Source organism: Heterodontus francisci, chromosome 13 (assembly GCF_036365525.1).
Source record: "Heterodontus francisci isolate sHetFra1 chromosome 13, sHetFra1.hap1, whole genome shotgun sequence".
Lineage (NCBI taxonomy): Eukaryota > Metazoa > Chordata > Chondrichthyes > Heterodontiformes > Heterodontidae > Heterodontus > Heterodontus francisci.
This window is the reverse complement of record NC_090383.1, coordinates 32,371,105-32,386,293: the sequence shown is the minus strand read 5'-3', so window position 1 is coordinate 32,386,293 and position 15,189 is coordinate 32,371,105. Positions and strand designations below refer to the sequence as shown.

At 43.2% G+C, this 15,189-nt stretch overlaps 1 protein-coding gene across 1 annotated transcript in view; it reads left to right on the top strand.

The window, feature by feature from the left end:
• The window catches only part of igf2r (insulin-like growth factor 2 receptor), a 254,891-nt gene that overhangs the window by 201,018 nt on the left and 38,684 nt on the right, over window positions 1-15,189 (top strand). Inside the window, exons 36-37 of the mRNA XM_068044624.1 lie at window positions 10,919-11,068; window positions 11,328-11,489. Of these exons, the coding sequence (XP_067900725.1) occupies window positions 10,919-11,068; window positions 11,328-11,489 (312 nt within the window). The remainder of the gene's footprint in view (window positions 1-10,918; window positions 11,069-11,327; window positions 11,490-15,189) is intronic.

Here is a 15,189-nt window from a genome sequence, read left to right as displayed (position 1 = left end):
TGGCCTGGCCAATATTTAGTCCTCAACCAATACCTAAAAACATCTAGTCATTATCACATTCCTCTTTGTAGCTCCAAGCTGTGTGTAAATTGCTTGCTTGTTTCCTACATTACGACAGTGATTACAGTTCAGAGGTATTTCATTGACTGTAAAACACCTTAGGACATCCTGAGGTTGTGAAACGTGCTATATTAATGCATGTTCTTTTTCTCTAACTACTTTTCTCTTATTGAGATATGTGGTACCATCCTTTAAAGATTCCGAAATTTGCTCACTCCAAAAAAAACTGCTGTCACTTCCTGATGTGTCGGATCGCCCCCATTTTCCTTTTCTGGTTTTGAGATTTTGAGCTTGAGTGTTGAGATTTGGTAACACTTCATCCCAGATCTTTGTTCGTGTCAGACCTGGTGCATGAAACTACCACGCTGTCCAGGAACAATGCATCACTGTCCCTTCCTGTGCTAATATTTTTATGTTTAGTGAATATATTCCTTGTATATAATGTTGGCAAATCTACTTAGCAATTTCTTCCCGCTCTGCATCTAATTGCTTCCTGGAGAATTTGTTTACGGTAGTAGCTGCTACTTTGTTCTGTATCCTATTGATTTTTAATTGAAGAAACATTATTTTGCGTCTTACTTCATGAAAGGGTATAAAAATCCCTACTAGTCAGTTATACAGCAAAGAAACAGGTCCTTCGGCCCATCGTGTTTGTGCTGGCCATCAAGCACCTATCCGAATCCCATTTTCCAGCACTTGGCCTGTAACCTTTTATGCTATGGCGTTTCAAGTGCACATCGAAATACTACTTAAATGTTGAGGGTTCCTGCTTCTATTACCCCTTCAGGCAGTGTGTTCCAGATTCCACCCACCCTCTGGGTGAAAATATTTTTCCTCAAATCCTCTCTAAACCTCCTTCCCCTTATCTTAAATAGATGCCCCCTGATTATTCATCCCTCCGCTAAGGGAAAAAGTTTCTTCCTATTTATCCTATCAGTGCCCCTCATAATTTTGTATACCTCAATCAGGTCTCCCCTCAGCCTTCTCTGCTCTAAGGAAAACAACCCTAGCCTATCCAGTCTATCCTCATAGCTGAAATGTTCCAGCCCAGGCTTCATCCTGGTGCAACTCCTCTGCACCCTCTTCAGTGCAATCACATCCTTCCTATAGTGTGCTGACCAGAACTGTACACAGTACTCCAGCTGTGGCCTAACTATCGTTTTATACACCACCTTCATAACCGCCCTGGTCTTCTATGCCTCGGCTAGTAAAAGCAAGTATTCCATATGCCTTCCTAACCACCTTACCTACCGGTGCTGCTGCCTTTGGTGATCTATGGACAAGCACACCAAGGTCCCTAGAGTCCTACTATCCATTGTATATTCCTTTGCCTTAGTCCTCCCAAAATGCGTCACCTCACACTTCTCAGGATTAAATTTCATTTGCCATTGCTCTGCCAATCTTACCAGCCCCTTTATATCATCCTGTAATCTAAGGCTTTCCTCCTCAGTATTTATGACACCACCAATTTTCCTGTCATCTGTGAACTTGCTGATCATACCTCCTATATTCACGTCTAAATCATTAATGTACACTACAAACAGCAAGTGTTCCAGCACCAATCCCTGTGGTACACCACTGGTCACAGGCTTCCAATTGCCAAAACAACCCTCGACCATCACCCTCTGCCTCCTGCCACCAAACCAATTTTGGATCCAATTTACCAAATTGCCTTGGACCCCTTGGGCTCTTGCCTTCTTAACCAGTCTCCCATGCGCGGCCTTATCAAAAGCCTTACTGAAGTCCATGTAGACTACATCAACTGCCTTGCCCTCATCTACACATCTAGTCGCCTCCTTGAAAAATTCAATCAGGTTTGTTAGACACAATCTCCCCCTGACAAAGTCATGCTGACTATCCCTGATTAATCCCTGCCTCCCGAAGTGGAGATTAATCCTGTTCCTCAGAATTTTTTCCAATAGTTTCTCTACCACTAATGTTAGACTCTCTTAAACCATCCATTTGTCAGATCTCAATCTCATTCAACCGATATTTAGCTTCTTCACTGCATCTTTCCTATGAAGTGTCTTAGTGCTACTTGCTGCATGGAGTGATGATTAATTGTAAGATCTAATTGTCAATTCAGCTTGCTTTAAAGCTGTATTTGGAAAATATCAAGATGGCTTTTTTTCTTAAATTGCATTTTAGTTTTTAATGCCAATAGTATTCTTTCTCATTTGTTCATATATTACAGATAAACAGGCAATTATACAAACAAGGGAAAACATTTAAACTTGTCACTTTTTCCCCTAGCTTTTCTGACCTCTTGAAAGTTATTGATTCCGGCTGGAATTTGGATCAGAGTCCCAGCAATCCCCCAATACCTCATCAAAATGGCTGTGATCGTGTCAGCAGACAATTGACCTATGCAGGAAGGGAAGCATATGAACTCTGCTCAATTCTATTACCACCCCCCCCCCCAAACACTCCTAGATATACTCTCTCTGGTGCACTCTCACGCATGCATGTTCACACACTCCCTTTTCAGCAGATACCATTAGATAAAAAGGCAAACAGAGTTTTTTTTCCCCCCACATGCAACCTCGCCTCCCACCATATCTCCCCACCCTGAAGAGAAGTGGCACAAAGCTCATTTGTTGCATCACTCAAGTCATCCCAACTATGAGCAGCTAATTTAGCATCAGCCCAGGAATGTCCTGGCTTTTGTCGCTCAGTACATTAGTGCTGAGCCACTGGGTGACCTACTATTCATCCCTACTAGGTATCAAATAGGGGCCACATAAAGATGTAGTCCTTCCTCACACTTTAACAGCACAAGGCTTTAGTTTATTAGTGGGGAAAAGGTATTGAAGTGAATGATCAGCCATGATCCTATTGAATGGCGGAGCAGGCTTGATGGGCTGAATAACCTACTTCTGCTCCTATGTTCCGAATATGCTTCAATCATGTTGCTAATGAGTACCAGCTCTTATCAATCCGTGATTGACTTGGGTGGTTCCATTTTCAAGTTGGTCAAAAATCTTCACTCAATTTATTGTTGGCTTTAGACACTGGTAGCATCCAGATATGAGAATTTCTGGTTGGTGCTTTCTAGTGCCTGGTAATAAATATCCTCTGCATAGTAATCTCCCGTGCATCTTGTCTTGCTGTAATGTAATTAAAATGTGTACAATGGAGCTCCAGCTATTTTTCTCTGTAGATAAAAGAACTAAAGGGACTAGGCTAAGAGAATTAACTTTATGTAACACCATTATTGTATTTTCAAGATGTCCCAAAGCGTTTCACATAATGAATCGCTTCAAAGTGTTTTGTAGGCAGCTGAGTCAGTCATTTTATGCAGAGCAAGGTCCTTCAGACAATAATGTTAAATGTTTTGATGCTGATTAAGGCAGAACTTGAGAGAATCCTTGTTCCTCTTCACATAGTGCCATGTTTCTCCTCTTATAGTACCATGAGATCTTAAACATCCATCTGAACCACTGTTTAATCAGTTGAATATTTAATCTGAAAGATGACACCTCTAATAATGTAGCACTCTGAGATTAGATTATAGGGTAGCTTCATGTGGTTTGATGGACAAGGTTGTGTTTGGAAGACCACAAATAATGGCTTTGATCCCTGTTAAAAACTCTGTTCCATAGGCATGAACTCATCCCTCTCCATGGCCTTTTATTTGAGGCTAAACCAGAGCGTTCGCGATCTTGGTGTCTTACTTGACCATGAGCTGAACCTCCAACCCCCTATCTTCTCCATAACCAAGACAGCTTGCTTCTAGCTCTGTAACATCACCTATCACTGTTCCTCCCTCAGCTCACCTGCTGCTGAAACCCTCAGCTGTCTTTCTTATCTCCTCAACTTACTGTTCCAATGCTCTCCTGACCAGCCCTTCAGAGATGTGATTGCAGGGTGTTCAAGGGTATTCGATGTTCTGCAAAAATAGGCAAAAAGGAAAAGGAGGTGGGGTAGCTTTGTTAATAAAGGAAGATATCAGTGCGGTGGCAAGTAGCGATATAGATCGTAATGTGGAATCAGTTTGGGTGGAAATAAGGAATAGCAAGGAGAAGAAGTCATGAGTGGGAGTCGTCTATAGGCCCCCGAAGAGCTGCCTCACTTTAGGGCAAAGTATAAATTGGGAAATAACGGAGGCGTGTAAGAAGGGCGCTACAATTGTCATGGGTGATTTTAATCTGCATATTGATGGGACAAATCAGATGGGAAGAGGTAACGTGGAAGGCGAGTTTGTCGAGTGCATCAGGGATGGTTACTTACTGCAATATGTTGCAGAACCTACCCGGGAACAGACTATTTTGGATCTATTAATGTGTAATGAGATAGCATTAATGAGAGATATCATAGTTAAGGAACCTCTAGGGGGTAGCGATCACAACATGGTAGAATTTCAAATTCAGTTTGAGGGCAAGCAACTCTGGTCTCATACTAGTGTCCTCAGCTTAAACGAGGGCAATTGTGGAGTATGAAGAAAGAATCGTCTAAAGCTGGCTGGGAAAATAGACTAAGGGGAAGGTCAGTGGATGAGCAATGGCAGACGTTTAAGCAGATATTTCATAATGCTCAGCAAAAATTTATCTGTCAAAAAGAAGGACTTGAGAAGGATGAACCACCCATAGTTAACAAAGGCAGTCAAGGAGAGTATTCAATCAAAAACTAAGGCATGCAAAGTGGTGAAAACTAGTGGTGGGCCAGAGGATTGGAAATTTTTTAGGAACCAGCAGCGGATCATTAAAAAGCTAACCGGGAGAAAATTGATTATGAAAGTAAATTGTCAAGGAATATAAAAACAAACAGCAAGAGCTTCTAAAGGTATATAAAAAGGAATAGAATAGCTTAAGTGAGCATGGGACCCTTGCAGGATGCGACTGGAGAATTGAAGATGGGGAACAAGGAAATGGCAGATAATTGAAACCAATATTTTGCATCAGTTTTCACGGTGGAGGACATTATAAACATCCCACAGATATCAGATAAGCAAGGAGCTAATGGGAGGAAAAATCTTGTAACAGTCTCTATCACAAGGGACAAAGTAGTTGACAAACTAATGCGACTAAAGGCAGACAAGTCGCCAGGACCTGATGGCCTGCTTCCAAAGGTTTTAAAGGAAGTGGCTGCAGAGATAGTGCAGGCATTGGTTGAAATATTCCAGAACTCACTGGATTCCGGGAGGGTCCCAGCGGATTGGAAAATTGCTGATATGACGCCCCTATTCAAGAAGGGAGGGAGACAAAAAATTGTCAGCCTAACATTGGTCATTGGGAAAATGCTAGAGCCATTATTAAGGAAGAAATAGCAGGACATTTAGAAAAGCTTAACGCAATCCAACAGTCAACATGATTCTGTGAAAGGGAAATCATGTTTGACAAATTTGCTAGAGTTCTTTGAGGATTTAACAAGCAGAATTGATAAAGGGGAACTGGCCGATGTAGTGTATTTGGATTTCCAGAAGGCATTTGATAAGATGCCACATAAAAGATTATTGCACAATCTAGGAGCTCACGGTATTGGGGTGGATTGAAGATTGATCCATAAATTTGCCCAGGCATGCGCCATGGAGAGGTCACTCCACTGACCACCTCCAGGCGCGTATCCATTGTCTCTCGAGATAAGGAGGCCCAAAAGAAAGAAAAAGAAAAGAAGATTGGTTAACTCACAAAAGACAGAGTCGGGATTAATGGGTCTTTTTCAGGTTGGAAAGACGTGACTAGTGGAGTGCCACAAGGATCAGTCCTAGGGCCTCAATTATTTACTATCTATATTAATGACTTGGAGGAGGGGGCAGAGTGTAATATATCCAAATTTGCTGATGATACAAAAATAGGTGGGAGGGCATGTTGTGATGAGGACATAAGGAATCTGCAAGGGGATATAGATGGATTGAGTGAGTGTGGGGAAAAAAACTTGGCAGATGGAGTTTAATGTAGGAAGGAAGGATAGGAAGAATTAAAAGGCAGACTATTATTTAAATGGAAAGAGACTCCAAAAAAGTGTAGCACAGAGGGATCAGGGTGTTCTTGTGCATGAAACACAAAATGGTAGCATGCCGGTGCAGCAAGTAATTAAGAAGGTAAATGGAATTTTGGCCTTTATTGCTAGGGGGTTGGAGTTTAAGATAGCGAAGTCTTGTTACAACTGTACAGGGTGTTGGTGAGGCCGCACCTGAAGTACTGTGGACAGTTTTGGTCCCCGTATTTAAGAAAGCATATGCTGACATTGGAGGCAGTTCAAAAGAGATTCACGAGGCTGATTCCTGGGATGAAGGGGTTGACTTATCAAGAACAGCTAAACAGGTTAACAGGTTAGGTCTTTATTCATTAGAGTTTAGAAGAATGAGGGGTGATCTTATTGAAACATACATGATTCTGAGGGGGCTTGACAGGGTAGATGTTGAGAAGATGTTTCCACTCGTGGGGGAATCTCGAACTAGGGGACATAGTTACAGAATAAGGGGACACTCATTTAAAACTGAGATGCAAAGGAATTTCTTCTCTGAGGGTAGTGAATGTCTGGAATTCTCTACCCCAGAGAGTTGTGGAGGCCAGATCACAAAGTATTTAAAAAGAAGGTAGATAGATTTTTGAAATATAGAGTTGAGGGCTATGAAGAGCTGGCACAAAAGAGGAGTTGAGGACTGGGGCAGATCAGCCATGATCTTATTGAATGGTGGGGCAGGCTTGAGGGGCCGAATGGCCTGACAAAGAACAGAACATGCACAGGAACAGGCCATTTGGCCCTCCAAGCCTGCACCGATCTTGATGCCTGTCTAAACTAAAACCTTCTGTACTACCGGGGTCCGTATCCCTCTATTCCCATCCTATTCATGTATTTGTCAAGATGCCTCTTAAACGTTGCTATCGTACCTGCTTCCACCACCTCCCCAAGTTCCAGGCACTCACCACCCTCTGTGTAAAGAACTTGCCTTGCATATCCCCTCTAAATTTTGCCCCTCGCACCTTAAACCTATGTCCCCTAGGAACTGACTCTTCCACCATGGGAAAAAGCTTCTGATTATCCACTCTGTCCATGCCACTCATAACTTTGTAAACCTCTATCATGTCGCCTCTCCGTTCCAGTGAAAACAATCTGAGTTTTTCCAGCCTCTCATAGCTAATGCCCTCTGGACCAGGCAACATCCTGGTAAACCTCCTCTGTACCCTCTCCAAAGCCTCCAGGTCCTTCTGGTAGTGTGGTGACCAGAATTGCACGCAATATTCTAAGTGTGGCCTAACTAAAGTTCTGCACAGCTGCAGCATGACTTGCCAATTTTAATGCTCTATGCCCCGACCGATGAAGGCAAGCATGCCGTATGCCTTCTTGACTACCTTATCCACCTGCGTTGCCACTTTCAGTGATGACCTGTGGACCTGTATGCCCAGATCTCTCTGCCTGTCAATACTCCTAAGGGATCTGCCATTTGCTGTATACTTCCCACCTGTATTAGATCTTCCAAAATGCATTACTTCACATTTGTCCGGATTAAACTCTATCTGCCATTTCTCCACCCAAGTCTCCAGCCGTCTCCAATCTACTCCTGCTCCTGTTTCTTATGTTATGTTAGCGTGCAGGAGAGACATGTTCCTGTGAAATGAGGGATAGAAATGGCAAGATTAGGGAACCATGGATGACAGGTGAAATTGTGAAACTAGCTAAGAGGAAAAAGGAAGCATACATAAGGTCCAGGCGGCTGAAGAAAGACGAAGCTTTGGAAGAATATCGGGAATGTAGGACCAATCTGAAACGAGGAATTAAGAGGGCTAAAAGGGGTCATGAAATATCTTTAGCGAACAGGGTTAAGGAAAATCCCAAAGCCTTTTATTCATATATAAGGAGCAAGAGGGTAACTAGAGAAAGGATTGGCCCACTCAAGGACAAAGGAGGAATATTATGCGTGGAGTCAGAGAAAATGGGTGAGATTCTAAACGACTACTTTGCATCGGTATTCACCGAGGAGAGGGACATGACGGATGTTGAGGTTCAGGATAGATGTTTGATTACTCTAGGTCAAGTCGGCATAAGGAGGGAGGAAGTGTTGGGTATTCTAAAAGGCATTAAGGTGGACAAGTCCCCAGGTCCGGATGGGATCTATCCCAGGTTACTGAGGGAAGCGAGAGAAGAAATAGCTGGGGCCTTAACAGATATCTTTGCAGCATCCTTAAACACGGGTGAGGTCCCGGAGGACTGGAGAATTGCTAATGTTGTCCCCTTGTTTAAGAAGGGTAGCAGGGATAATCCAGGTAATTATAGACCGGTGAGCCTGACGTCAGTGGTAGGGAAGCTGCTGGAGAAGATACTGAGGGATAGGATCTATTCCCATTTGGACGAAAATGGGCTTATCAGTGATGGGCAACATGGTTTTGTGCAGGGAAGGTCATGTCTTACCAACTTAATAGAATTCTTTGAGGAAGTGACAAAGTTGATTGATGAGGGAAGGGCTGTCGATGTCATATACATGTACTTCAGTAAGGCGTTTGATAAGGTTCCCCATGGTAGGTTGATGGAGAAAGTGAAGTCGCATGGGGTCCAAGGTGTACTAGCTAGATGGATAAAGAACTGTCTGGGCAACAGGAGAGAGAGCGTAGCAGTGGAAGGGAGTTTCTCAAAATGGAGACGTGTGACCAGTGGTGTTCCACAGGGATCCGTGCTGGAACCACTGTTGTTTGTGATATACATAAATGATTTGGAGGAAAGTATAGGTGGTCTGATTAGCAAATTTGCAGACGGCACTGTGATTGGTGGAGTAGCAGATAGTGAAGGGGACTGTCAGAGAATACAGCAGAATATAGATAGATTGGAGAGTTGGGCAGAGAAATGGCAGATGGAGTTCAATCCGGGCAAATGCGAGGTGATGCATTTTGGAAGATCCAATTCAAGAGTGAACTATGCAATAAATGGAAAAGTCCTGGGGAAAATTGATGTACAGAGAGATTTGGGTGTTCAGGTCCATTGTTCCCTGAAGGTGGCAATGCAGGTTAATAGAGTGGTCAAGAAGGCATACGGCATGCTTTCCTTCATCGGACGGGGTATTGAGTACAAGAGTTGGCAGGTCATGTTACAGTTGTATAAGACTTTGGTTCGGCCACATTTGGAATACTGCGTGCAGTTCTGGTTGCCACATTACCAAAAGGATGTAGATGCTTTGGAGAGGATGCAGAGGAGGTTCACCAGGATGTTGCCTGGTATGGAGGGCGCTAGCTAGGAAGAGAGGTTGAGTAGATTAGGATTATTTTCATTAGAAAGACGGAGGTTGAGGGGGGACCTGATTGAGGTGTACAAAATCATGAGAGGTATAGACAGAGTGGATAGCAAGAAGCTTTTTCCCAGAGTGGGGGATTCAATTACTAGGGGTCACGAGTTCAAAGTGAGAGGGGAAAAGTTTAGGGGGGAATATGCGTGGAAAGTTCTTTCCGCAGAGGGTGGTGGGTGCATGGAATGCGTTGCCAGCGGAGGTGGTAGACGCGGGCACGATAGCGTCTTTTAAGATGTATCTAAACAGATACATGAATGGGCAGGAAGCAAAGTGATACAGACCCTTAGAAAATAGGCAACAGGTTTAGATAGAGGATCTGGATCGGCGCAGGCTTGGAGGGCCGAAGGGCCTGTTCCTGTGCTGTAATTTTCTTTGTTCTTTGTTGCTAAGTCCTGTTTACCCCTCTCCCCTGTGCTTGCTGACCTCTACAATGGCTCCAGGTCCAGCATCATCTTGTTTTACCCGATTTTCAAATACCTCCATGACCTTGGCTCTCCCTATCTCTGCAACCTCATCCAGCCCTACAATCCTCAAAAATCTCTTGACTCCTCCAATTACATCCTCGAGCATTCCTGATTTTCATGACTGCACCACTGGCAGCTGTGACTTCAGCCTAGGCCCTGAGCTCTGGAATTCCTTCCCTAAACCTCTCCTCTGTATATCGCTGTCCTCCTTTAATACACTGTTTGACCAAGCTTTTGGCCACCTCACCTAGCAGGGGAGATGGTGGCATAGTGGTAACATCCCTGGACTAGTAATCCAGGGGCCCATGCTGATTCCCTGGGGACATGGGTTCAAATCCCATCACAGCAGCTGGTGGAATTTAAGTTTAATTCATTAATAAAAGAAAACGCAAAAGCTCGTCCATGTAACAGTGCCATGAAACTATTGTCGGTTGTCATTAAAAACCTGTCTGATTCACTGTCCTTTTGCAGGAAGGAAATGTCATTCTTACTTGCATGTGACTCCAAACCCAGAACATTGTGATTAACTCTTTACTGCCCTCTAAAATGGCCTAACAAGCCACTCAGTTGTCAAGGGCAATTAGGGGTAGAAAACAAATGCCTTGCCAGCGATGCCCACCTCCCATGAAAGAAAAAAAAACTGGTTCCACGTCAGATTTTGTTTGACCATCCGGTGAAGTGCCTTGGGATGTTTTACATGAAGCAGAGACCCTCAACTCATTCAAAAGGAGTCTGGATGTGAACCTCAAGTGCTGTAATCTGCAGGGCTATGGACCAAATGCTGGAAGATGGGATTAGAATAGATTGATCATTTTTCGGCTGGTACAGACACGATGGGCCAAGTGGCCTCTTTCTGTGCCTTAAACTTTCTATGATTTGAGACCCTAATTAAATGCAGGTTGTTGAGGGATATACCTGTATTAAAGGGACTGTCTAGCTTCTGCCACTTGGGATAAGAGATTATTTGAATGGATGTGGAGAATTAGCTAGTTTATTTAAAAACAAAAGAAAATTAAATGACTACCTTCCTTGAAATATTTTTAAATCTTCCAAATGTGTATTTGTCACTTGTATTACTATATGCTTTATGTTTATTTTTTTAAAGTATTCAAAACAAGGCATTGCAACCCAAATATGATTAACTTGCTTTTTTTTGGGTTTTTTTTCATTTTAGGCTATTGGTTATATTTCTGGACCTCCACAGATCAATTCAGTGACTCAGGAGGTCTACATTTCTTTTAATAGCAATACTACCTGCGAAACCAACCGGAAGTTAACTTATGACTCTCTCATTGTTTTTCATTGTGTCAGAGGTGTAGACTTGGTAAGAAACTTGTTTGGCTGTTCTACAATGAGTATAAAGTCAAAGATTGGTCAAAATAGAGCTTGTGCTATGTAAATAATGTCTGTAAGGTGTACTAGCTTTATGTAAATTGTATGAGATAGCCAGTCCACTTGCAAAGCTTAATTTTTGTATTGTTTTCTCCCTTTATATATGTACACTGTTGCATAATATTTTATGTTGGAGCCATTTGGAAAGATGGTGATGTTAAATTTGAAGTGTGGCAATTTGTTTTCCCCAGGGAAGACCAAAGATGATGAGAAAATCAGACTGCAGTTTTGTTTTTGAGTGGGCTACTCCATTAGTCTGTCCAGATTCGGTGGTTACATCTGGCTGTTCATTAACTGATCAGCAGTTACATCACACATTCAATCTATCTACTTTGACAGGAAGAAGATACCAGGTAATCACATTGATTATAGGAAACTGAACAGTGTGAGATGTGCTGGAGCTTGGGTATAGGAAACACAATATTAACATTTGCAGACAACGCAAAAATAGGGAGTCTATCCAACTACAAAGAGAGCTAAGAAAACTTCAAAAGAAGTTAGGGGGCAGATAGATCGAAAGTGAAGTTTAATATGGAGAAATGTGAAATGGTGCACTCGATTGGAAAAGGGACAAAAGAGCAGGGTAATGGAGATCCAGATATGCACACTTTTAAAAATTGAGCACCAGTTAATTTTTTAAAAAACTTGCAATTTATAAATGGGGGTCGAGAGTACAAAAGCTGAGCGGTAATAGTGAACCTATAATAAAACATCAATTGGGCCACAGTTAAAATATTCTGGGCAGTTCAATCCCTGACTTCAGAAGGATCTCTAGGCCGTTAAGAGACTTCAAATGAGAATTTTCTAAAATAACTAAAGCTGTTCATCAGATACTATGAGAACTGGGATTTTCCGGCACACTAACGGAAAAGGTTAAAAAGATCTGATATGAGTGTTCAGAATTCAGGGTGAGGTGCATAGGAAAGAACTATTTTCCACTAGTCAGTGAGTCAGTAATGAAAGGGCATAAATATAAGAACAGCAAAAGAATGAAGGGCAGATTTGGGAAAATGTTGGTGTTCATGATGCTGCCTGTTGTATTGTGGATATGTGTTGGGTGTATATGGTTTAAATTCCTGCTTGGGACCAGTTCAGGGTAGGAGAGATCTGGATGGGCTATGACCAATATCCTTGTAGGGAGGTTAACTAGCTTGAATTGATTTGGTGCAAAGAAGTCAGCAGGATAAAATATCAGAGATACAAAGTGCACGGAGGACTGGGAGAGACAAACAGCATTAGAATGAAGAATCATTTAATAAATAGAAGGAATCAAATGTGGGAAATGTGCAGCAGACTAAGGTGGGTTTAGAGTGCATGTGCTTAAATGCCTGGGGCATGGTCAATTAAGTTGTGAGCTGAAGGCACAAGAATCCACCTGGGGTTATGATACAGTGACAGTAATGGTGACTTGACTCCAACAAGGGGAGGAACGGACATTTAATATTTCTGGTTACAATGGATTCAGGAAAGTTAGGGAAGGAAAAAAGGAGGGGATGAGGGGTGGGGAGGTTTAAGCAATATTGATCAAAGGTAAGGTACTGTTAAAGGACTGGAAAGAGAATTATGCACTTGATTCAATGTCAATTTATTTGTTTGGAACTAAGGATGTATAGAGGAGCCATTACACTACTGGGCATATACTATAAACTACCAAATTTTTCCTTTTTTTTCTTTCCTCCTCTCCTTTCTTTCCTTCTTTCCTCCTTTGGCCTCCTTGTCTCGGGAGACAATGGGTAAGCGCCTGGAGGTGGTCAGTGGTTTGTGAAGCAGCGCCTGGAGTGGCTATAAAGGCCAATTCTAGAGTGACAGACTCTTCCAAAGGTGCTACAGATAAGATTGGTTGTTGGGGCTGTTACACAGTTGGCTCTCCCCTTGCACTTCTGTCTTTTTTCCTGCCAACTGCTAAGTCTCTTTGACTCGCCACTCTTTAGCCCCACCTTTATGGCTGCCCGCCAGCTCTGGCGATCACTGGCAACTGACTCCCACGACCCGTGATCAATGTCACAGGACTTCATGTCGTGTTTGTAGACGTCTTTAAAGCGGAGACATGGACGGCCGGTGGGTCTATACCAGTAACGAGCTCGCTGTACAATGTGTCCTTGGGGATCCTGCCATCTTCCATGCGGCTCACATGGCCAAGTCATCTCAAGCACAGCTGGCTCAGTAGGGTGTATAAGCTGGGGATGTTGGCCGCCTCAAGGACTTCTGTGTTGGAGATACGGTCCTGCCACCTGATGCCAAGGATGGAATGAGTTGAGATGTCGTTCTTGGCTGACGTACATTGCCGTAGAGCAAGGTACTGAGGACACAGGCTTGAAACACTCGGACTTTTGTGTTCCGTGTCAGTGCGCCATTTTCCAACACTCTCTTGGCCCGTCTGGACATAGCAGTGGAAGCCTTTCCCATGCGCTTGTTGATTTCTGCATCGAGAGACAGGTGCCTGATGATAGTTGAGCCTAGGTAGGTGAACTCTTGAACCACTTCCAGAGCGTGGTCGCCGATGTTGATGGATGGAGCATTTGTGACGTCCTGTCCCATGATGTTCATTTTCTTGAGGCTGATGGTTAGGCCAAATTTGTTGCAGGCAGCTGCAATCCTGTCGATGAGTCTCTGCAGACACTCTTCAGTGTGAGATGTTAATGCAGCATCGTCAGCAAAGAGAAGTTCCCTGATGAGGACTTTCCGTACTTCGGTCTTTGCTCTTAGACGGGCAAGGTTGAACAACCTGCCACCTGATCTTGTGTGGAGGAAAATTCCTTCTTCTGAAGACTAGAACGCATGTGAGAGCATCAGGGAGAAGATGATCCCAAACAGTGTGGGTGCAAGAACACAGCCCTGTTTCACGCCACTCAGGATAGCAAAGGGGTCTGATGAGGCACCGCTATGCTGAATTGTGCCTTTCATATTGTCATGGAATGAGGTGATGATACTTAGTAGCTTTGGTGGACATCCGATCTTTTCTAGTAGTCTGAAGAGACCGCGTCTGCCGACGAGGTCAAAGGCTTTGGTGAGATCAATGAAAGCAACGTAGAGGGGAATCTGTTGTTCACGACATTTCTCCTGTAGCTGGCGAAGGGAGAATAGCATGTCAATGGTGGATCTCTGCTCGCAAGTCACACTGTACCTCAGGGTAGACACGCTCAGCCAGCTTCTGGAGCCTGTTTAAAGCGACTCGAGCAAAGACTTTCCCCACTATGCTGAGCAGGGAGATTCCACGGTAATTGTTGCAGTCACCGTGGTCACCCTTGTTCTTATAGAGGGTGATGATATTGACATCACGCATGTCCTGAGGTACTGCTCCCTCGTCCCAACACAGGCAAAGCAGTTTGTACAGTGCTGATAGTATAGCAGGCTTGGCACTCTTGATGATTTCAGGGGTAATGCTGTCCTTCCCAGGGGCTTTTTTAAACCACCAAATAGTGGGAAGGAAATAGAGGAGAAAAGTTGCAGGCAAATTGCAGAAAGATGCCAGAATTATATAGCAGTAATACTAGAGGATTTTAACTACTTAATATAGATGGGCTCCTTCAAAAGCATAGTGTGAAATGCGCAGAGGGGGAGGAATTCATGAAATGTGTATGTGTGTTCTTAATCAGTATGTTTCCAGGCTAACAAGGAAGGAAGCCGTGAACAGAAAGTGCTGCAAATACAGAGTAGGTCTGGCAGCATCTGGAGAGAGAAACACTTAACGTTTCAGGTCTGACCTTTGGTCATTGGTCACAGACCTGAATTGTTGATTCTACTATCATTGAAGTCCCTTTTTATATTCTACAGACATGCATCCTTTTGGGATATAAAAAATTTGAACTCCATATTATAAAAAGATAAAGGGGATCTGCACAAAGATGCAAAAAAGATTTACAAGGGTGATGCCAGAACTGAGAGGTTATAACTATAGCTGGGATTAATAGTTTTGCCTTAAATTTATTGTGACTAGTTTTTGTGCTTTGTAGCAATCTTTTCCTTGCAGCATAGTGATTTCAGAGAAATGGTTCAGTTACGATCATGTTATTTCTCAGTAGTGGTTCATGTATTGGGTCTGAATGTAAAAGC